The sequence below is a fragment of the Tripterygium wilfordii genome, chromosome 13 (genome assembly GCF_013401445.1).
Source record: "Tripterygium wilfordii isolate XIE 37 chromosome 13, ASM1340144v1, whole genome shotgun sequence".
NCBI classification, from domain to species: Eukaryota; Viridiplantae; Streptophyta; class Magnoliopsida; order Celastrales; family Celastraceae; genus Tripterygium; species Tripterygium wilfordii.
The window spans coordinates 1,462,512-1,484,358 of NC_052244.1; the positions used below are offsets into that span (position 1 = coordinate 1,462,512).

Here is a 21,847-nt window from a genome sequence, read left to right on the forward strand (position 1 = left end):
GTTTGGTGTAAGCCAATGATGTGATTTATAAATAAAGATTCGATCAAACCCAAAGCGGACATAGTATATGTCCAAGTTGTGTGGGCTGAATTGACAACATCTAACATTGATACCTTTTACTTTTTTTAAATTGAATGACTTAAAGAAAAGAGTGAGTAACCATATATACTATTATACCACAATTGAGTACTTGACTGGAATGGCATAACCTTTAAATACACAAAAGTCAAGTGCCAAAATTGTAATGGACTCTCTATAAAAGCTCAAAATTAATTCTCTAGGCTCAAGACTCAAGAGCCGGATCTATTCCCTCCAAAGCCCTCCACCCTCCTCAAATTTTCTCAATGAAATCAAGCTCCGTCAAGATCAAAACCCTAATCCACACCCTCATAGTCTCACACGTTTGCCGCATCGTTCGTGTCATGGCCAAAGCAAAATCCATTATCAGAGACATTATCAAAGAAACCCAGCTCACAAAAACTAGTGCTAGGAATAAGTACAAGAACAGGAAGAGAGTCTTGGATTCATTTAGGCTGCACTATAACTGGTGCTCTAATTCACATGTGGTACCGGTGCCGGCTCGGGTTTTAGAAGCAGCTAGTGAGAACTGCAGCAGCAGCTGGTACTATGATCCCTCGTGGAACTCTATCATTTCAACTGATGAGCAGTGTGAAGAGGGTGCAGGGTTATCAGTTTACCTTCAATGGCTTGAAGAGTCAGTTGATGATGAAGAGGAGAAGAAGAATGAGATTAATCGGCTAGCGGATTTGTTCATTGCCAACTGCCATGAGAAGTTTCTGTTGGAGAAGCAGGAGTCATATAGGATGTTCCAGGAAATGCTGGCTAGAAGCTTGTAGCTTAATTGGTTTCTAATTTTAATTTGCTCTCCTATTCTTCTGTGCTGCCTACACTGCCAGGCAGGTAAATTATCTAGGAAAGCAAATAGCTAATGCACAAATTATCTAGGAGGTCTTTCTTTTCTTTTTTTTATATGGATTTTTCTTGATATTGGAGTGGGATTTGAGAGATTCTATTTCATGATTGGGGGGTTTTGGGTGTTTGTGCAATTCTTCTCTAGAAATTGTACCAATGATTAGAATTTAAATTTTGGGTCTATTTGGTATGTTTTATTTTTCATGTATTTTTTTTTATTCTTATTTCCCAAAAAATAAAAAAATAATCTCGAAAATACGTTTGGTTTTCTAATTTAGAAAATACGAGAAAACGAAAAACAAACCAAATGAACCGGATCCACAAAATATAACAAAATAAAAATTAATTGAAGCTCGTGATCATTTCGGTGGTGATTGCCTTAAATCATTTTGCATTATATATAGATATAATACCAAAGTTGATTAGATGTGGACTACTGGGGGCAATCCTCATATATACAGCTAGGCTATTGGTCTACCTAATCTCCATCCAAGTCCAATACGTGTGTGGAGTTGGAACCCACAAGCATGCTGCTACTCACCACATCAATCAATTGTCAACAAGCAGGTTTGAATTTACCAATCTCTCGAGCAAAACAAAAGTTTCTATCATTGCCATTGGAAACTACTTCTTCCAATAAAGATTTCTCAAATTTGCTGCAAAATCCCAATTTCAATCACTGCTTCCATCTTCTTTATGGATTCAAATTAAATACTATCAGAAACGCTAAAGTTGTTGTCTGGGGCCCCATCTGGCCATCCGTTCTATCTATATCTATACAATTGGCCACTAAAAGGGAAAGAAACAAATATATCTGCAAATATAAAGAAAAAATATTGTCGGACGTCATTAGTACACGACATTAAGCTAACACACATACATATATATGGGCAACAAAATATGTGCATCTATGCTTCATTGTTCAAACTTGAATGTAAGGTACTCCCTGAGTCTAGTGAATATTGTCTGTTTTGAGTTAGTTAATACTAGCCAGCACGGCACTAGATTAGAAAACACGTTCACTAGATTAAGAGATTTGACATATTATATTATGCACTTCACTCTTCCTTCGAAACGATGTGAGATTTAGAGCACTAAACCCCTTCGTCACTCGGTAGCTCACCCTAACACCACCAAACTTGACATTACAGAGACTTGTGACCCCACCTACTAAACCAGGTGATACAAATGTATGTGAATTATTTGGACCAAAAATAGTCTCAAAATGGGATCCGTTCCCATTGGGCTTGGGCCAAATGCTTGTGGCATTGCAAGATCCATCAGGGGTATATATAGTTCAAACTTAAAACGCACACAATTGATATGGGCCTGGCCTTTCAGATTCAGACAGATTGTCAATATTAAAATTCGTGGGACCCAGGCCCAGACCAAGTGCATTGGATTTGGGTCAACAGTCAAACTAGGCCCCGCCCGGACAAAGGTGTAAATACTAGGGCCCGCCCGGAGAAAGCTGTAAAACACGTATTCTTATTTGTTGGGCCAACAAAAATGTTGACCCGATCTCACCTCAATTACACAAAAAATCAAGTCAAACACGTATTTTAATATAGTCACTTCAGCAAAACACAAATTTCTATACAATTTCTCTTCCCACCCAACATGAAGGCTAACAACATTTCATTTCTCCATATTTTCCACAACAAAACTACATCAAAACATCAAATACCAATACATCCACATCAGCAAAACACTTATCCCAATACAACCATATAAGCAAAACACATTTTACAATACAGTCACATCACTAAAAGATAATATCTTTGTTGGCCCAATAACACTTTATCATTGCAAGTGCCCTAATATTATCGTTCATAGCCATTTAAAAAAAAAAGAAGGGAAAAGTATAATGGGCTGGGCTTTGATACGAGCCGCTCGCATACCCGATTCATGTCCCCGGTCTCTTAAACGTTGTATAAAAGCGCAGCTCCATGTCCATTTTGTTTTATCTGTGTCCTCGTACCCTCCTCTAATCAAATTGGGATTCCTCCTTTCCCTCCTTTTATCCAAAAACCCTCTCGCTCGTTAAAACAGATATGCAGGTTTTTCAGTTCTTGAAGATCTCATTGGCTTCGGCACGCTATTTATCTCCAGATTTGCAGGTTTTGCTCAGTTTCTTGGTGTGGTTGTTTTGCTCTCATAACAGAGCTTCGATTCTAGCTGATCGTCGTATGAACTACCGAGTTTCAGATAGCAGTGGTATTCCGTTCCTTCTTCTTATCGATTGAACTATGTCGTGTCTGATTCTTCTTTGAATTCTCAATATTATATGAGCTGAGTGGAATTCGCGTATAAGGAAAAAAAGAAGAAGTGTTTTCCATTATTAAAAAGACATGGCTTGAAGTAGAAAGAAATGATATGGATTCAACAGGAGGAGTTGATGAAAACATGATCTAGATATAAATGAATGGCAGAAAGCCGGAAACAAATACACGTAGTGGATCCCATTGATTTTCTCATAGACTCATGTAGTCGACCCCCAACTTTTGGGATAAAGGCTTAGATGATATGACGACTTGTACTTACTAGTAGTTGTTTGCATTGACACTATGTCCTTTGTTCCAAGATAGCTATTTATTGATGGTCCTTGCGGGTGTTTTGCTTATGTTTATCAATTGAAATATTTCCTTTCCTAGTTTTTTTTTAATTCTATACAGGAAAATAATATTTCCTTATGCCCTCAGATCTCTCCCGAGGATATCTGGTGGGAAGGTGAGGATCCAGGCATCTCTCATTGTGCGGCCCTTGGGCTGCAAGGCTGTGGGATTAATAAGCCCATGAGTCGTGGTCGTTTTATTCCAAGTGTTGGAACTTGGAAGAGGAAGGGAGTCCTCGAAGGAGCATTCAAAAATAGAATTTCTGCCATCACAGAATGGTGTTCCAAATAAAATGGCGGATGCCATTGAATTACTAAACACTGAGACACTAGTAAGAGAGGTATGCATGGCTGACTGGAGCCAATTCATTTTGTTATATTTTCAGTTATTTTCATTTTTGTCATCTAAATTTTGAACAGGTGAAGCCGATCATTGTTTTGAGTGATTCAGATCCTCTTGAGATTGAGATGGCGAAGAATATCCTCAAAGTAAATCATTGTTGCACCTGCTTGACATTTTTCAGTTGTCTCTGCGTTGACGGTTGTAGATACCCGAATCTACAATCGTTGAATAGTCAACGTAATTTATATGAAGGCCTTCTACAGCGGGGTCCTGTGAAACAAAGCAAGATTGAGATCCAAGAACTTGGGCACCGGTGGGGTACCTGCTGAAGCAACCGGCTTGAAAAAAAACAATGAAGCCGCCACCAATTGATTTTTAGGATGCAATTGGACATCCATTTTGGTCTACGAGAAAAATGGGCAAGGGGGTCTATTGAGCATGGGGAAGGTGTTAGGCACCCCACAACTCCCGAAAACGGTTACCTTTAAAAATGTTTTCCTATTTGGCTCTAATTTGTTTTTGAAAATCTCATTTTTGATGGGTCTTATTAGAATGTAAATGAAAAATCCGCTTGGAGTGGTTTGGAGAACAAGGTGCACGGGATCATTGAGGTCATTCCCGGCTTGGCCAAAGATTGGATAAAGCACCACTTGGAGTGGGTTTGGATATTTTTGAAGAAGGATTTTTTGCGGACTTGGTTGATGTACCAAAAAGGGCCCACAATCAAGAAATATTTAATTTAAGTCTTACTCACAATTATGTTCTTCATGAGAAAAGAAAGAATCCATTTATGGCTCATTGAATGGGTCAAATATCTTTAAACCCATCGTTGAGTCCGTAAATAAATTCTCCTAATCCCTAAAAACACATTTGCTTTCCGGATCCACGAAATCCAAATGTTTTCAATGAATGCCAATGGAACCCCAATATCTTGAAGGCTCTTTGGTATTTAATCAAAACATAAGGATTCCATAATTTAATCTTGATGTGTTTTATTAGTGTGAGACGGCTTGGATTAATCCAATGACTAACGCGTTGCATTTATTTTCATGACATTCAAATAATCCTAGCATACGTCTAAGACATGACATAATGTGAAAAATCAAGGTCCTAAGCATGCATTCTAATGCAATCATCATTCACAAGATCATTTCTTAATGTCTATATGCTTCTAGCACCCTACAATATTCATGTATGCATTTTTACTATTTTTGCTACACTATTACAAGGCTTACACTTTACAATAATGTACAAAAGACAAATATAAAATGAGAAATACAAATATTATACAACAATTCGAATATTGCCCATGTGACCCGTTGCTCAAATCCGGTCCAAATCTTCTAAGTATGCCCTCCAGCCCAAGTGGGGTCAAGTTCAGTCCAAACCAAAAACAAAACAAGATAAAGGGAATGTCAAAATCGGATACCCAAATGTAACATTAAGGACCAATTTAAATCAGAACCACATTAAAAGATTTACACACGTAAACATGATTTTTCATTTTCATATAAATCCAATGTTTTCAATTCAGATCCGGAAATCCTATATGCCAAAATTATATTCCAACAAAATCTACCTGATCAATTGGAAATAATTCTGGACAGTTCTTCCCAAGATAAACAATTTCTCATCTCTTAATATTTCTAGACACCACGACTAAATATCAACACGGAAAGCATATGAAAATGCAGCGCAAACTCCAACAAGAAGATGAGATCAAATGCGAGCAAAATCCATTTATAATCAACTAGATCTCATTTCAAAAACCAAATACTGTACAAGTCCTAACATCAACCACCAATGACATCACCTATTGAGATCTCAAAAAAAAAAAATAAAACCAGAAACCAGCAAACATAACGACAATGAACACAGTATGAACAAGCTAAACACAATGAACTAGCAAACACAATATAGAAACACAGACTAGAAAATCCACAATATGAACACCTTAACAAAAACACGAACCAGCAAACACCAACTAATCAAATTGAGTGCAAGGTATTATGAGGACTTCAAAGGAACGGGAGCATAGAGGCACTGGAATAGAACACCGGAGACAAAAACAGAAAATAGAACCAGATTTCAGATTAATGTGATTGAATCGTTACCTTTTTCTTCTTCTTGCTGATTCTACTGCTGCTCCTCCCCCGGTTTCTTCCCTTCTCCCCCTTTTCTTCTTGTGCGGCGCCTCCCTCTTCTTCCCTTTTTGTTTTTTTTTCTTCCTTTTTCTTCTCTTTTTCTCCCCACTCTCTTTTGTCTCTCACGCCACCTTATACTTTTTTTTTTGTTTTGTTTTATTTATTTTTTTTGTCCTTTTCTTCTTTTCTTGTTGTGCGGCTCCTCTCTCCTTCTCCCTTTCTTCATTCTTTTTTTTTATATTTTTCTCCTCTCCTCTTCTTCCCCTTTTGTTTTTTTTTTCCTTCTTTTTTTCTTCTCTTTTCTCTCCATTCTCTTTTGTCTCCCACGCCACCTTATACCCTTTTTTTTTTTCTTTCACTCCACTCTCTTTTGTCTCTCACACCCCCTTATACTTTTTGTGTTTTTTTTTGTTTTTGTTTTGTTTTTTGGTTTTTATATTTTTATATTTTACATTTTTATATTTTTTGGTCGGACGAAAACCGGTTACTACAGCTGCCCCCCTTTGTATGTCTTTTATGAAGTAAAAGGCAGACAAAGGTATAGTTAACCGAATTTCGTACGGAAAGGATAAGGAAAGATGCTCGGGATCACTGTAGCCATTCCCGGCTTGGCTGAAAAAGTGCTTGGGATCACTGTAGGCATTCCCAGCTTGGCTGATGGTGCTCAGGATCATTTGTGCACGGGATCATAGGGCCATCCCCGGCTTGACCAATGCTTGAAAGAAATCCCACTTGGAGTGGGTGTTGTAAATTGAAGAAGACAATGTGCACGGGATCATAGGGCCATCCCCGGCTTGGCCAATGCTTGAATGAAATCCCACTTGGAGTGGGTTTTGTAAATTGAAAAAGACAATGTGCACGGGATCATAGGGCCATCCCCAGCTTGGCCAATGCTTGAATGAAATCCCACTTGGAGTGGGTTTTGTAAATTGAAAAAGACAATGTGCACGGGATCATAGGGTCATCCCCGGCTTGGCCAATGCTTGAATGAAATCCCACTTGGAGTGGGTTTTGTAAATTGAAAAAGACAATGTGCACGGGATCATAGGGCCATCCCCGGCTTGGCCAATGCTTGAATGAAATCCCACTTGGAGTGGGTTTTGTAATTTGAAAAAGACAATGTGCACGGGATCATAGGGCCATCCCCGGCTTGGCCAATGCTTGAATGAAATCCCACTTGGAGTGGGTTTTGTAAATTGAAAAAGACAATGTGCACGGGATCATAGGGCCATCCCCGGCTTGGCCAATGCTTGAATGAAATCCCACTTGGAGTGGGTTTTGTAAATTGAAAAAGACAATGTGCACGGGATCATAGGGCCATCCCCGGCTTGGCCAATGCTTTTTTTGTTTGAGAAAAATTGCTCGGGATCACTGGAGCCATTCCCGACTTGGCTGAAAACAGATTTTTTGTTTTTTGTTTTTTTTTTTTTTTTTTTGTTTTGTTTTTTGTTTTTTGTTTTTTTGTTTTTTGTTTTGTTTTGTTTTTTGTTTTTTTTTTGTTGTTTTTTTTTTTTGTTTTTTTTTGTTTTGTTTTGTTTTTTGTTTTTTTTTTTTTTTGAGAAAAGCTGCTCGGGAGTTTTTGTAATCTCACCTTGACAGAAAGATGTTTCGAGCAGATGATATGCTTTGATTTGAGGAGAATGACTGCGTCCAAGCGGTATCTTCTGCATAAACCTGCCATAATACAAAGAGGACAAACCATATGCAAAAATGATGCATGTAATGACCTATTTTGCTCAAATATGGCTGTCTCATTAACGAGTGAATGCATGCTCTCTCAAGGCTCTGTCGTCCTCAGTCACGCGTACAGTTGCGAATTGCTAGAACAAATCTGCTTCTTTGTAGGGTTTGATTTTCTGACTCTGGATTTTCAATGTATCTTCTCTATGCCGATTAGCAAAGGCTCTCGCTCATTCCCAAACTCAACCCTTCAGCTATCTCTTTTTTTGTTTTATGCTTATTTGCATGTGTGCCCACTTTTGAGTTCAAGGCTGCCAATTCATCTGGATTTATTTTCATTTCGTTGTGCGCGTCACATGATTATGATCTTCCCTTTCCTGCTAATGCTTACCTCGGCTTCAAGTCTTTTATTCAAATCCTTTCCAGCTTAGGATGCCAAAATCCAATCAAATTCCTAGCAAGAGTAATGTCCTAATGCATATTCCACATTTCCTGTCAAAACTTTATCAGTGATAAATTCAATAGTATAGCCATGCATGTCAATTAATGAATGCAGGTGATAAACTTTTTGGAACATGGATTGAGAATGGAGTTGGGGTATGGAAAACAGATGCCACAAGTGACAAAACTACAGAAATGAATTTCTTCACCATTTTTATTGAAAGGACGAGTGCCGATTGACAAAGGTATGTACAAGAATGTAGAGAAGTCAAAGGAAGAAGGGACAAACCCAACTTCTCCAAGATGAAATATGTAATAATTCAAAGATTCCACCAAAACTGCCCCAGTTTTGGTGTGCACCCAATTAACAATGATCAAATCTGACTCGTCTGAGACTGTCTCTGAGTCCTCCATTTTTGCCAACAAACTTCTCATTCTGTTTAACGAACAAACAAATGATAGCCTAAAGAGCATCCCGAGAACTGCCCCAGTTTTGGGTGCTTGCCCAAATAACTGTCCTCCAATCTAGCAACTACGAGGTCGATTCTGTACTCCACACCAATGTCAATGCAAGACAAGTTAACAACCAACAGACTCATGTCTCGACCTCCTTTCTTGCAGCCATAATTAGAGTACCCGTGAGGGTTTTCACTCCAATAAAAGTTCTTATTGTCCCTAATTTTTGCCTAGAGCGCCTTTTCAGGCTGTCACTCTAGCGGGATTTTTCTTATTTTGTCCCTAATTTTTGCCTAGAGCGCCCTTTCGGGTTTTCACTCTAGCGGGTCTTTTTTTTTCTTTTTCTTTTTTTTTTTTTTTTTTTTTTTTAAGCATAATACTGCCTGAGAACCTCAACATTTACTGGGTGAGGCAAATCATCTCCATCCATCCTTGTCAAAATTACTGCTCCACCGGAGAATGCTTTCTTCACCACATATGGTCCCTCGTAGGTAGGAGTCCATTTTCCATGGCGATCTCTTTGAGGCGGCTGAATCATCTTTAGTACTAAATCCCCTCCTCTGAAACAACGAGGACGCACTCTCTTGTGATGTGCTCTTATCATTCGTCTTTGATAAAGTTGTCCTCTACAAAGTGCTCCCAATCTTCTTTCCTCAATAAAATTTAGATGTTCGTACCGGGCTCGGACCCACTCCGTCTCCTCCAAGTTGGCCTCCATCACTACTCTTAGCGAAGGGATTTCTACTTCAATGGGAAGGACCGCCTCTGTCCCATATACTAAAGCAAAAGGACTTTCACCAGTGGATGTACGCACAGAAGTCCGGTACCCATATAAAGCAAAAGGAAGCTTTTCATGCCAATCTTTGTAATTCTCTGTCATCTTCTGGATGATTTTCTTGATATTTTTGTTAGCTGCCTCAACAGCCCCGTTCATCTTGGGACGATAAGGAGATGAATTATGATGCTTGATTTTGAACTGCTCGCATAAATCATTTACTATCTTGCTGTTGAAATTCGTGCCATTGTCAGTAATGATCCTTTCGGGAACCCCATAGCGACATACAATATCTTTTCTCAAGAATCGGGCGATAACGTTACTTGTCACTTTAGCATAAGAATTTGCTTCCACCCACTTTGTAAAATAATCAATTGCAACCAGGATGAAACGATGTCCGTTGGAAGCTTTGGGCTCGATAGGGCCAATAACATCGATACCCCACATTGAAAAGGGCCAAGGTGCTGCTAATACCCGCAGAGGGTTCACTGGGACATGAGTTTTATTAGCATAAATCTGGCACTTATGGCATCTGATTGCATATCTAATACAATCTCTTTCCATGGTAAGCCAATAGTAACCGGCTCGCAATATCTTCCTTGCCATTGAATATCCACTTGAATGAGTACCACATATTCCTTCATGAATCTCTTCCATAATCTGCTTGGCTTCATCAATATCCACGCATCGAAGAAGCACAAATCCCGAGCTTCTCTTATACAATACATTTTTATCCAAGAAAAAGGAGCTTGAGAGTCTTCGGATGGTGCGTTTGTCATTATCTGAGGCCTCTGGAGGGTATTCTCCTTTCTCCAAATACTGTTTTACATCATAATACCAGGGTTTGCCATCAGGTTCTGCTACTATATTCAAACAGTGTGCCTGAATTTCACGTTTCTCAATCTTGATAACCTCCACTTCTCCTCGAGGGTCCAAACCAAACATGGCTGCCAAAGTGGCCAAAGCATCTGCCATCTGGTTTTCTTCTCTTGGAATATGATCAAATTCCACACAGTCAAAAAATTTGATTAACTTTTTGATGTGTTGATAATACGGGACTAACTTGGCATCCCTGGTTTCCCATTCGTCACACAATTGCCTGATCACCAATTGAGAGTCACCATAAACCTGAAGCTTTTTAATCCCAACATCAATAGCAGCTTGAATTCCCATGGCACAGGCCTCATACTCAGACACATTATTGGTACAGTTGAAATAAAGCTTAGCAGTAAACGGGGTAACTTTTCCCTCTGGAGAAATAAGCACAGCCCCAATCCCATTACCAACTATATTAGAAGCGCCATCAAACAACATAACCCATCCGTCCATATCTTTCCGGCTCTCCATTTCTAAGGACAAGATTTCTCCATCTGGGAACCCTGGATTCATAGGCTGAGAGTCATCAATCGCCTGTTCTGCTAAGTAATCTGCTATTGCACTTCCCTTCACTGCCTTCTGAGCAACATACAAAATATCGTATTCTGACAACAACATCTGCCATTTTGCAATCCTCCCCGAAAGAGAAGGTTTTTCAAAAATATACTTGATTGGGTCCATCCTCGAGATCAACCAAGTAGTGTGATACAACATATATTGCCTGAGCCTATGCGCAACCCATGCCAATGAACAACAAGTCTTCTCCAACATGGAGTAGTTTGTCTCACAACTAGTGAATTTCTTGCTCAAGTAGTAGATTGCATGCTCTATCCTCCCGGATGAATCATGTTGCCCTAACATACACCCCATCGAATTGTCCGACACAGTCAAGTAGAGAATAAGCGGGCTCCCAGCAATCGGAGGCATCAAGACCGGTGGATTTTGTAAATACTGTTTAATTCTCTCAAAGGCACTTTGACATTCATCATTCCATTCTGATGGGTTATTCTTCCGAAGTAACTTAAAAATTGGCTCACACGTAGTTGTCAACTGTGAAATGAACCTTGCAATGTAATTGAGTTTCCCTAAGAAACCTCTGACTTCTTTCTCGGTGCGAGGGGCCGGCATCTCTATAATCGCCTTCACTTTATCCGGGTCTACTTCAATACCTCTCCTACTGACAATAAAACCCAACAACTTCCCTGAGGTTGCCCCAAATGTGCATTTCGAGGGATTCAACTTCAATTGGTGCCTTCTCAACCTCTTGAACAACTTCTCTAGGTTAATCACGTGATCTTCATCCTCTTTTGACTTAGCAATCATGTCATCCACATACACCTCAATCTCTTTATGCATCATATCATGAAACAGAGTAACCATGGCTCGCTGATAAGTAGCTCCCGCATTTTTGAGACCAAATGGCATGACTTTGTAACAAAAGGTACCCCATAAAGTGATGAAAGTAGTTTTCTCCTGATCTTCCGGTGCCATCTTGATCTGGTTATATCCTGAGAATCCATCCATGAAGGAGAACGCAAAATGTTTAGCAGTATTGTCTACTAATATGTCAATTTGGGGTAAAGGAAAGTCATCTTTCGGGCTCGCCCGATTAAGATCCCTGTAATCCACGCACATCCGAACCTTACCGTCTTTCTTTGGGACTGGTACGATATTTGCAACCCAATCAGGGTATTTTGCTACAGCAAGGAATCCTGCATCAAATTGCTTTTTTACTTCATCTCTAATCTTCAAAAGCATTTCCGGCTTCAATCTTCTCAACTTTTGCTTCACTGGCAGACAATCTGGTTTTAATGGCAATTTATGGACCACTATGTTGGTATCAAGTCCTGGCATATCTTGATATGACCATGCAAAAACGTCCTGATATTCATGCAGCAAACCTATCAATCTTTTTCTATCTCCTCCTTCAAAAGCTGCACCAATCCTAACCTCCTTTTTCTGATCTTCAGTTCCCAAGTTAACAACCTCAGTTATCTCTTTATGCGGCTGAACTATCTTCTCCTCTTGGTTAACTTGCCTTAACATTTCTGGCGACATCTCAAATTCATCCTCAGTGTCGGAATCAGATTCAACATTGTTAATGGGTGCCCCAAAATCTGGTTCATTCGGTTCATCTTTTTTATTATCATCAATTTCAGTCCTGTTAAAATGGAATGTGTGAGATTTGGATTTTTTAGAAGTGATGTGTGAAATAAGGTGAATAGATGTGAGAATTTTGAGCAAAGATTTTTATTTATGATAAGCATAGCAGAATCATCAGAAACATGAGAACATGCAAAGGCCATACTATGCGAATTCATCAAAAGATAAAGTAAAGACATGCTCATTACAAAAACCCAATCAGTGGCCGTGAGCTAGACCACAGATCATAGTGCATATGGAGATTACTCTTGAAGGCTGTTGATCGAGACTGGCAGTTCAAAACTGGTCCAGTTGTTGAGCTCAAAGCCTGGAGGCCGAGGAATGACAAAATAAGGCTTAGCAACAAAGTTCTGATCTTCCTCTATAGCAGCAACATGAAAATCTTCCAACTGGTCACATAGCTCTTCAAAATTTGCCCCAGCTAGACTCCTTTCAACTTGATCGACGGGAAAATCAAGGGTCAATTTCCCTGGAATTGCCTCTGCACTGAGTGGATTGACCTTTTCCAAGAAATCTCCAAACATGAAACTGTCATACAACCAGGGGATTGACCTTTTCAGAATATTCAGCTCTCGACCCTCAAAACGAGCGATTCGCCTTGCCTGTTTCTCAGCTTGGGCCTGGACCTTATCAGTTCTACTGGGCTTATACCCAAGCCCCCAGCGCTCAGCCTGTTTCAATACAGCTATTGGCTTCTTTATCCCCTGTTCCTTTTTGCCTAAACCTCCTCCTGGTCGGAATCCCATCTTCAACATAATTCTTCCAATAAACTTAGCCACTTTTGATAAACGGGGCTGCACCAGAAGCTGCTCCTCCTTCACAAAACTGGCAGTAGCAATTTCAAAGGACTGGAAGGAGCTTTCAATCCCCTGCATGGGCGCATCGATATGGAGTGAGTTTGAAATGCTAGCCACCATCCATTCCGACTGGCCTTTAACAATGTAGACTCTCCCTCCATGAGCGAATTTGAGATTCTGATGTAAAGACGACGGTACTGCCCCAGCAGTATGAATCCACGGCCTCCCTAACAAGCAACTGTAAGTAGGCGATATATCCATCACCATAAAGGGGACATTGAATGTGACATTTGCGATCTCCAGAGGGACCTCGATCTCCCCCATTATCTCCTTCCTGGTTCCATCGAAGGCTTTAGCCACCACCAGTACTTGCTTCAAATATGATTTATCAATTGGCAGCCTATCAAAAGTCTCCTTTGGTAGGATATTCAACGACGATCCGTTGTCAATCAAGATACTCGCCACTTCAAAACCCCTACACATGGCAGAAATATGCAATGCCTTGTTATGTCCCATCCCTTCATCTGGAATCTCCTCTTCAGTAAATGATAATAAGTGAGTTGCGAGCACATTTCCGACGATCCCGTCAAAAGATTCTGTCGGTATCTTTTCTGGCACATAGGCCTGATTCAACATTCTCAACAACACTTTACGGTGTGGCTCCGAACTCATGATTAATTCTAAGATGGAAATCTTTGCTGGGGTCTTTTTCAACTGGTCTACAATCATATATTCGCTTTGACGGACAATCTTCAGAAACTCCTGAATTTCTCCATCAGTCACTGCTTTCTTAATTTCCTTACATACAATCTGATTTTTCTTCAAATCTTTCAAATTCTCTTCCGCTCCTACAACGTCCTTTCCCTTCCTTTTCCTTTCAGCTTCCGCTCCTGACATTGGGTCACCTGACTCCTCACGAGAATAAACCCGTCCAGTTCGGGTTATCCTACTCACCCCTGAGATGTTATCCACAGCAACCTCAGGATCATTTTTCTCGTATACCCATGGAACAGCCTTATCACTCACATAAGAAGGCTTTGAAGGGTGTGGACTTTTGACAAACGGTTGATCTTCTAAAAAGTATTGCAAAACAATTGGCTTCGCCCTCCCACCAGGCCTTGGTCCTTTATAGAATTCATCCCCAATAACATTGGCTGCATTCAAGCACCCTGACTTCACACCAAATACTACTTTCTTGCTATCAATCAAATCCTGCACCTTTGCTTGAAATTGAAAACAATTCTCCAGAGAATGTCCCTCAATGTCTTTGTGAAATTCACAAGTCTTCAACTCATCATAACCATCGTATCTCAGAGTCAAGTCCAACTCTTCTCTTTTAATAAGTCCTTCATTTTCCAAAGCACCCAACACCAAACTCAAAGACATAGTTACCTCTGCAATTTTTCTCCTAAACTCACCTGAACCCTCAACAGCATTGGTACCTCCATTGCCATGATCCGGCAAAGGATTAGTAGTCACATCGGGCTTTCTGATCCCATCAAAATTCAACCATCCGGAATTGACCATATTTTGCACGATTCTCTTGAAGGTCAGACAATTTTCAATTGAATGTCCAGGCGAATCCCCGTGATAGGCACACGTCACCTCAGGGTTGTACCAATGAGGATAAGGTGGATTCTGGGGTCCTCCTCCCGGGATAGGTGCAATAGCTGAATTAGACAATAACTTGTCATAACATTGGGCATAAGTCATGGGTATCGGAGCGAACTGCTCTATCTGCCTTCGGGGTCTAGGGTTATTTTCAAAGTTTTGGTAATTTTGGCGGGGTGGTTGGTAAGCTTGCTGAGGTGGTCGATAAGCTTGCTGATGTGGTTGGTAAGTCTGTTGAGGTGGTCGATAAGAATGCTGAGGTGGCGAGTAGGAATTTGAGTTTAGGTGGTGGTTATATGGACTAGACAGCCTGGGAGCATTGCTTCGCGGCCTGTAATCAGAAGTAGGAGACCCATAAGTGGGATTGCTACTATAATTAACGGTATGCACATCGTTTTCCTTCTTCTTCATCTTCCCTCCCTTCTGATACTCTGGCTTCTCAAGCATCGGGACGCTAATGCTAATATTTCCTCTTTGCATGCATCTCTCAATACGTTCCCCTGCTCGGATCATTTCTCCTAAACCTGCATGCCCCCCTCCAGCAATTTTTGAAGTATAAGGCTCTCGAAGTGCGTCAATGAATGCATTAACCAGATCTTGTTCCGCCAATGGAGGGTGCATCTGGGATGCTAAGTCTCTCCATCTATGGGCCCAATCCCGAAAACTTTCTCCTTCCTTCATGACAGTACCCTGAAGATCATAGATGGTAGGGACCTTCTCCATGTTATGCTCATACTTCTTAAGGAATAAGTTAGCCAGATCCTCCCAAGTCTCAACAGTAGACGGATCTAAGCTTGTAAACCACCGAATTGCACTCCCCGTCAAACTTTCCTGGAAAAAGTGAATCAATATCTTTTCATCATGAACATATGGCTGCATCCTCCGACAATACATGGTCAGATGATCTAGAGGGATTCCAGTACCATCAAAGAGAGTAAAAGCCGGAAGCTTGAAATCAGGAGGAATGATCAAATCCTTCACCAGACATAACTTATAGGGACTTAAAGCGCCAACAGGCCCAAATCCTTCCATTGAATTCATCCATTTTTCCATCTTTTTGTATTGCTCCATAGTAAGACCTCTTCCTTGCTCCCCTTTAGCCTCTACGGGCATGACATATGTTTTCTGCTGGCAATCCAGTGATGGAAATCCACCATCCCGGGCTGGCCCAACTACCGGCGCACTTCCTGAGAAGTTCATTGCCGCGTTGTCATAAAGCTGAAGCATGGGCTCTCCTTTCTGTGCTGAACTTTCTGCAACTGCTTTTCCTTTCATAAGCTGCGACATCTGAGTAATCAACATAGCCATTTGCTCTTTCAGATCTGTAATTTCCTGGCTCTGCTTCTGGATCAGCTCTTTCTGCTGTTCGTTCTCCATTGTTCTAGCAATTCGCAACTGTAGTCTGGTACGATAAGGATGACGGTGATATGAATGAATTGGTGCTTTTTCTTTTTTATGTGCCACCTTCATGATGAAAGAAACATTTATTAGTTAATCAGATCTGTTAACTATGCATATGCATGATTGTGGGTTTATGTGCTTCTTAGAGTTCTTTGTAATTGGACAAGAGGATTAAAACAAGGTGGTCTTCTTTTATTCATTTCATTCATTAGAAGCATACAAGAAGAAACATTTGATTCAGTCCACTTGAACAACCGGAATTTCAACCATAACAGCACCTCCTGCTTGGATTGCATCCAACCTCCTCTGAAGCTCCTGTAAGTCACTTTTCAAATTTTCCAAAAATGTCCATATCTGTGTCAACTCTGGCATTTCCAAAATAGGATTGGAACTCAACTTCTGCAGACGTCGTTCATAAACCTCAGCCCATTCTGATAGGGTCATCAAGCGACTCATCATCAACCTTACTTTGAATTTGGTACTTGTCTGCTCCTGTTGGACCTCCTCCAGCATTGAATGAAAATAATCATTCTGTTCCCTTAAAGTTGTGATCCCTTCCATCTGTTGCTGGTTCTCTTCAAGCATCTCATTCATCTGGTCTGTCAATCTATTCTTCTCAGCTTCTATTCTTCTTTGCTCTTCTTTGTCTACATACATCTGCAATTGCAGTTGATAAGCGTCCTCCTTCCGAGATGCAAGTTCTTCATTTAGCCTCTGAATATGCTCCTGCATTTCTTGAAGTTCTGCTTGTGTCCTACAATGTTTTGCTGCATCCTTCTCTTTTCTTTTCTTCACCTTCTTCTGTAGCTTCGAGAACTTTTCCTTCAGTGCATCAAACTGTCCTTTTTCTACTTCTCGGGCTTCCCTCTCCCCACGGACCTTTTTTTTCAGTTTTTTGCATTTGTTCTTATATCTGTTATACTTTTCTCTCCAGGAATTCTGAGCTGTTTCTACCTCTTCAGCAATCAAGGTGTCTACTGCTTCCTCAAGCTCATTTGATGGTATTTCCAGACCTGAATTTTCATTTCCACCAGGTATCGTCTCTTTCTTTTTCATGCTAACAAAGCTATGACACTGGGTGATAGTCTTCTTCCTTCCTTGGAGCCATTGCACGTATCGATACTTCCCTTCCGGGTCTGCAGTAAGCCTTCCGCGCTCCATTATGTGGGTCCTTTTCCATGCTTCTAACACTTGGTGAGACAGATATTTCGCCTTCTCATCTCCATGCGCGAATTCAAACTCCCACAAGCCATGTGTAATTGGCGTGCATAAATTGCCAGCCTCTTGACGCAAGAACATTGCAGGTGCTTGACTGGTACCTCCCCATGGTCCCACCAAAGGCACCCAGTTGTAATTACCACATCTGTAAAGCAAACCTTTGGGCTTGTACCATGTTGCTCGATCAAATGTATCATTCGGTTCTAATTCCTCTAGGAATTGTCTCCACACGTCAACAGCTGGTACATTAGATTGCATCTCGGCCATCTTGAAATTCTGAATGGGATCTCTAAGCATCCGGGTATGATCTTCAAATACAATCATCGGAGCTCCGATTCTTTTTGGGTACTTTAAGTGACTCACCAACCAGAGTCCTAATAATTGCGAACACCCCCGAAAGCTGCCTTCTCCTTGAATGCGACAATGATTAAGGGACCGGATTGTCTCGCATAACATTGCAGGTATTGGATTGGTACCATACTTGACAAGGTGAACCAATTTAATCACGTTCTTTTCTACATATCCTCCTGCACAAGGAAATAACACTGCTCCATACACTGCAAGGGCAAAAGCCATCTGCCCTTCCGGAGTTGCAAACCTCCCCTGAGCGAAACCCACAAGCCTGTCAATTGGAAACACCCAAATATTACCTTTATCCTTTCCAGGAGTCCTGGTATGCTCTATCTGTAAAAGACGGTGAACAATCTTCCTTCCATCAGTAACTTCCTCCGGATTATAAACCTTGTTCACATGTGGATCATATCCCAACAACTGACCATATTCTTCTAATAAAGGAGACAAATCTGTTGTATTGAAAGTAAAGCAGCGATATGCAGGGTCCCAGAAATGCATAGCAGCCTGAAGAAGAGTTACCGGTGTTTTGACAGTTAATAGATGCCCAATACGTCCGTAAATTTTCCCAAAATTATTGCGTGCTTCATTACTTTGTGCCTCCCAAAACTGTGCTAACCCTGGTGGTGCCTGTTCTTGAAACTGTGTCTTCCGAACAATTCCCAATGGTAAATCGTCTTTTAAACTATCTCCGAGTTCTGCCTGCAATTTCTCCAACACATCTCTAGTTTCCCACGGGTTGTCTCGTCTTATGTCACTGGTTCCTATCACTGCTTCCGCAAACATCCTCTTGTCCAATTGCAAAGAATGTGCCTAGTGAATGCATGGGGGCATGAAAAGGATGAATATAAGATATGTATGAACATGTATGAGTGATTAACAAACATGCAAGCATATATGGACACGTATGGCAAGTATCATAACCTAGGCTAACATATTCATGGCAAGTGTATAAGACATGTACATGTATGGTTTGATGAATATATATATACAGGTATGTATCAAATACATATAAACATGTAAATGAGGAATAAAGGTACATGGTATTTAAATGTACAGGAAATAAATGGAGTTAAGGATAAGAGAATCCCCCATTGTTCCTAACAAAATCAGGTTCCTACCAATTTCTGAAGGTCTCGAACCGGATCTAGGGTTATGTAATGTGCATATGGGTGGCATATCTAACTATAACGCGGCTACGCGAGAGGCCACTGGATCAGGTTAGTTCACACCCCATATCTGGAAGTGGAACCCATCCCCCAATATCTTGAAGGGACGTCAATCCAGGAGGATGTCTTTCCTTGCTTACGTGAGGACAAAATCCATCAAAAGCAAAGATCAACCCTCACTAATCACTAGTAGGACCCGGTTTTTATGGGCCATTTGTGTGCATGTGAATAGTGATGTGTGTGCGGGGGATCATACCATATCCTCAACCAACACTCAAATTTTTATGAAACCAAAAACCTGTTATTTTATCTACAATCATGAACAAACACATTAGATTCCTCAAGATGTTGAAAAAACATGTACAACAAAAATAAACAAATCAACCAAATAGGAAAACACCAAGACAACAAGGCCCGACCCCTTTGGTACAACAACCATGTCCCCAGTGAAGTCGCCAGCTGAAGCAACCGGCTTGAAAAAAAACAATGAAGCCGCCACCAATTGATTTTTAGGATGCAATTGGACATCCATTTTGGTCTACGAGAAAAATGGGCAAGGGGGTCTATTGAGCATGGGGAAGGTGTTAGGCACCCCACAACTCCCGAAAACGGTTACCTTTAAAAATGTTTTCCTATTTGGCTCTAATTTGTTTTTGAAAATCTCATTTTTGATGGGTCTTATTAGAATGTAAATGAAAAATCCGCTTGGAGTGGTTTGGAGAACAAGGTGCACGGGATCATTGAGGTCATTCCCGGCTTGGCCAAAGATTGGATAAAGCACCACTTGGAGTGGGTTTGGATATTTTTGAAGAAGGATTTTTTGCGGACTTGGTTGATGTACCAAAAAGGGCCCACAATCAAGAAATATTTAATTTAAGTCTTACTCACAATTATGTTCTTCATGAGAAAAGAAAGAATCCATTTATGGCTCATTGAATGGGTCAAATATCTTTAAACCCATCGTTGAGTCCGTAAATAAATTCTCCTAATCCCTAAAAACACATTTGCTTTCCGGATCCACGAAATCCAAATGTTTTCAATGAATGCCAATGGAACCCCAATATCTTGAAGGCTCTTTGGTATTTAATCAAAACATAAGGATTCCATAATTTAATCTTGATGTGTTTTATTAGTGTGAGACGGCTTGGATTAATCCAATGACTAACGCGTTGCATTTATTTTCATGACATTCAAATAATCCTAGCATACGTCTAAGACATGACATAATGTGAAAAATCAAGGTCCTAAGCATGCATTCTAATGCAATCATCATTCACAAGATCATTTCTTAATGTCTATATGCTTCTAGCACCCTACAATATTCATGTATGCATTTTTACTATTTTTGCTACACTATTACAAGGCTTACACTTTACAATAATGTACAAAAGACAAATATAAAATGAGAAATATAAATATTATACAACAATTCGAATATTGCCCATGTGACCCGTTGCTCAAATCCGGTCCAAATCTTCTAAGTATGCCCTCCAGCCCAAGTGGGGTCAAGTTCAGTCCAAACCAAAAACAAAACAAGATAAAGGGAATGTCAAAATCGGATACCCAAATGTAACATTAAGGACCAATTTAAATCAGAACCACATTAAAAGATTTACACACGTAAACATGATTTTTCATTTTCATATAAATCCAATGTTTTCAATTCAGATCCGGAAATCCTATATGCCAAAATTATATTCCAACAAAATCTACCTGATCAATTGGAAATAATTCTGGACAGTTCTTCCCAAGATAAACAATTTCTCATCTCTTAATATTTCTAGACACCACGACTAAATATCAACACGGAAAGCATATGAAAATGCAGCGCAAACTCCAACAAGAAGATGAGATCAAATGCGAGCAAAATCCATTTATAATCAACTAGATCTCATTTCAAAAACCAAATACTGTACAAGTCCTAACATCAACCACCAATGACATCACCTATTGAGATCTCAAAAAAAAAAAATAAAACCAGAAACCAGCAAACATAACGACAATGAACACAGTATGAACAAGCTAAACACAATGAACTAGCAAACACAATATAGAAACACAGACTAGAAAATCCACAATATGAACACCTTAACAAAAACACGAACCAGCAAACACCAACTAATCAAATTGAGTGCAAGGTATTATGAGGACTTCAAAGGAACGGGAGCATAGAGGCACTGGAATAGAACACCGGAGACAAAAACAGAAAATAGAACCAGATTTCAGATTAATGTGATTGAATCGTTACCTTTTTCTTCTTCTTGCTGATTCTACTGCTGCTCCTCCCCCGGTTTCTTCCCTTCTCCCCCTTTTCTTCTTGTGCGGCGCCTCCCTCTTCTTCCCTTTTTGTTTTTTTTTCTTCCTTTTTCTTCTCTTTTTCTCCCCACTCTCTTTTGTCTCTCACGCCACCTTATACTTTTTTTTTTGTTTTGTTTTATTTATTTTTTTTGTCCTTTTCTTCTTTTCTTGTTGTGCGGCTCCTCTCTCCTTCTCCCTTTCTTCATTCTTTTTTTTTATATTTTTCTCCTCTCCTCTTCTTCCCCTTTTGTTTTTTTTTTCCTTCTTTTTTTCTTCTCTTTTCTCTCCATTCTCTTTTGTCTCCCACGCCACCTTATACCCTTTTTTTTTTCTTTCACTCCACTCTCTTTTGTCTCTCACACCCCCTTATACTTTTTGTGTTTTTTTTTTGTTTTTGTTTTGTTTTTTGGTTTTTATATTTTTATATTTTACATTTTTATATTTTTTGGTCGGACGAAAACCGGTTACTACACCTGCCAAAGAACCTCCGACGCTCAAGTCAGTCAATCGAAATTATGTTGGTCAAAGTAAAGATATAAGAATCGTAAAGTGCAAATGCTGGTATGAGAATGGTGGA

The 21,847-nt window shown here is 40.1% G+C and overlaps 1 protein-coding gene across 1 annotated transcript; it reads left to right on the forward strand.

The window, feature by feature from the left end:
- Positions 1-259: 259 nt before the first annotated feature.
- Positions 260-1,128, forward strand: LOC120013497. Its single transcript, XM_038865331.1, has one exon. The coding sequence runs from the start codon at positions 345-347 to the stop codon at positions 855-857; it is 513 nt and encodes a 170-aa protein (XP_038721259.1). The 5' UTR covers positions 260-344; the 3' UTR covers positions 858-1,128.
- The last annotated feature ends 20,719 nt before the right edge of the window (positions 1,129-21,847 follow it).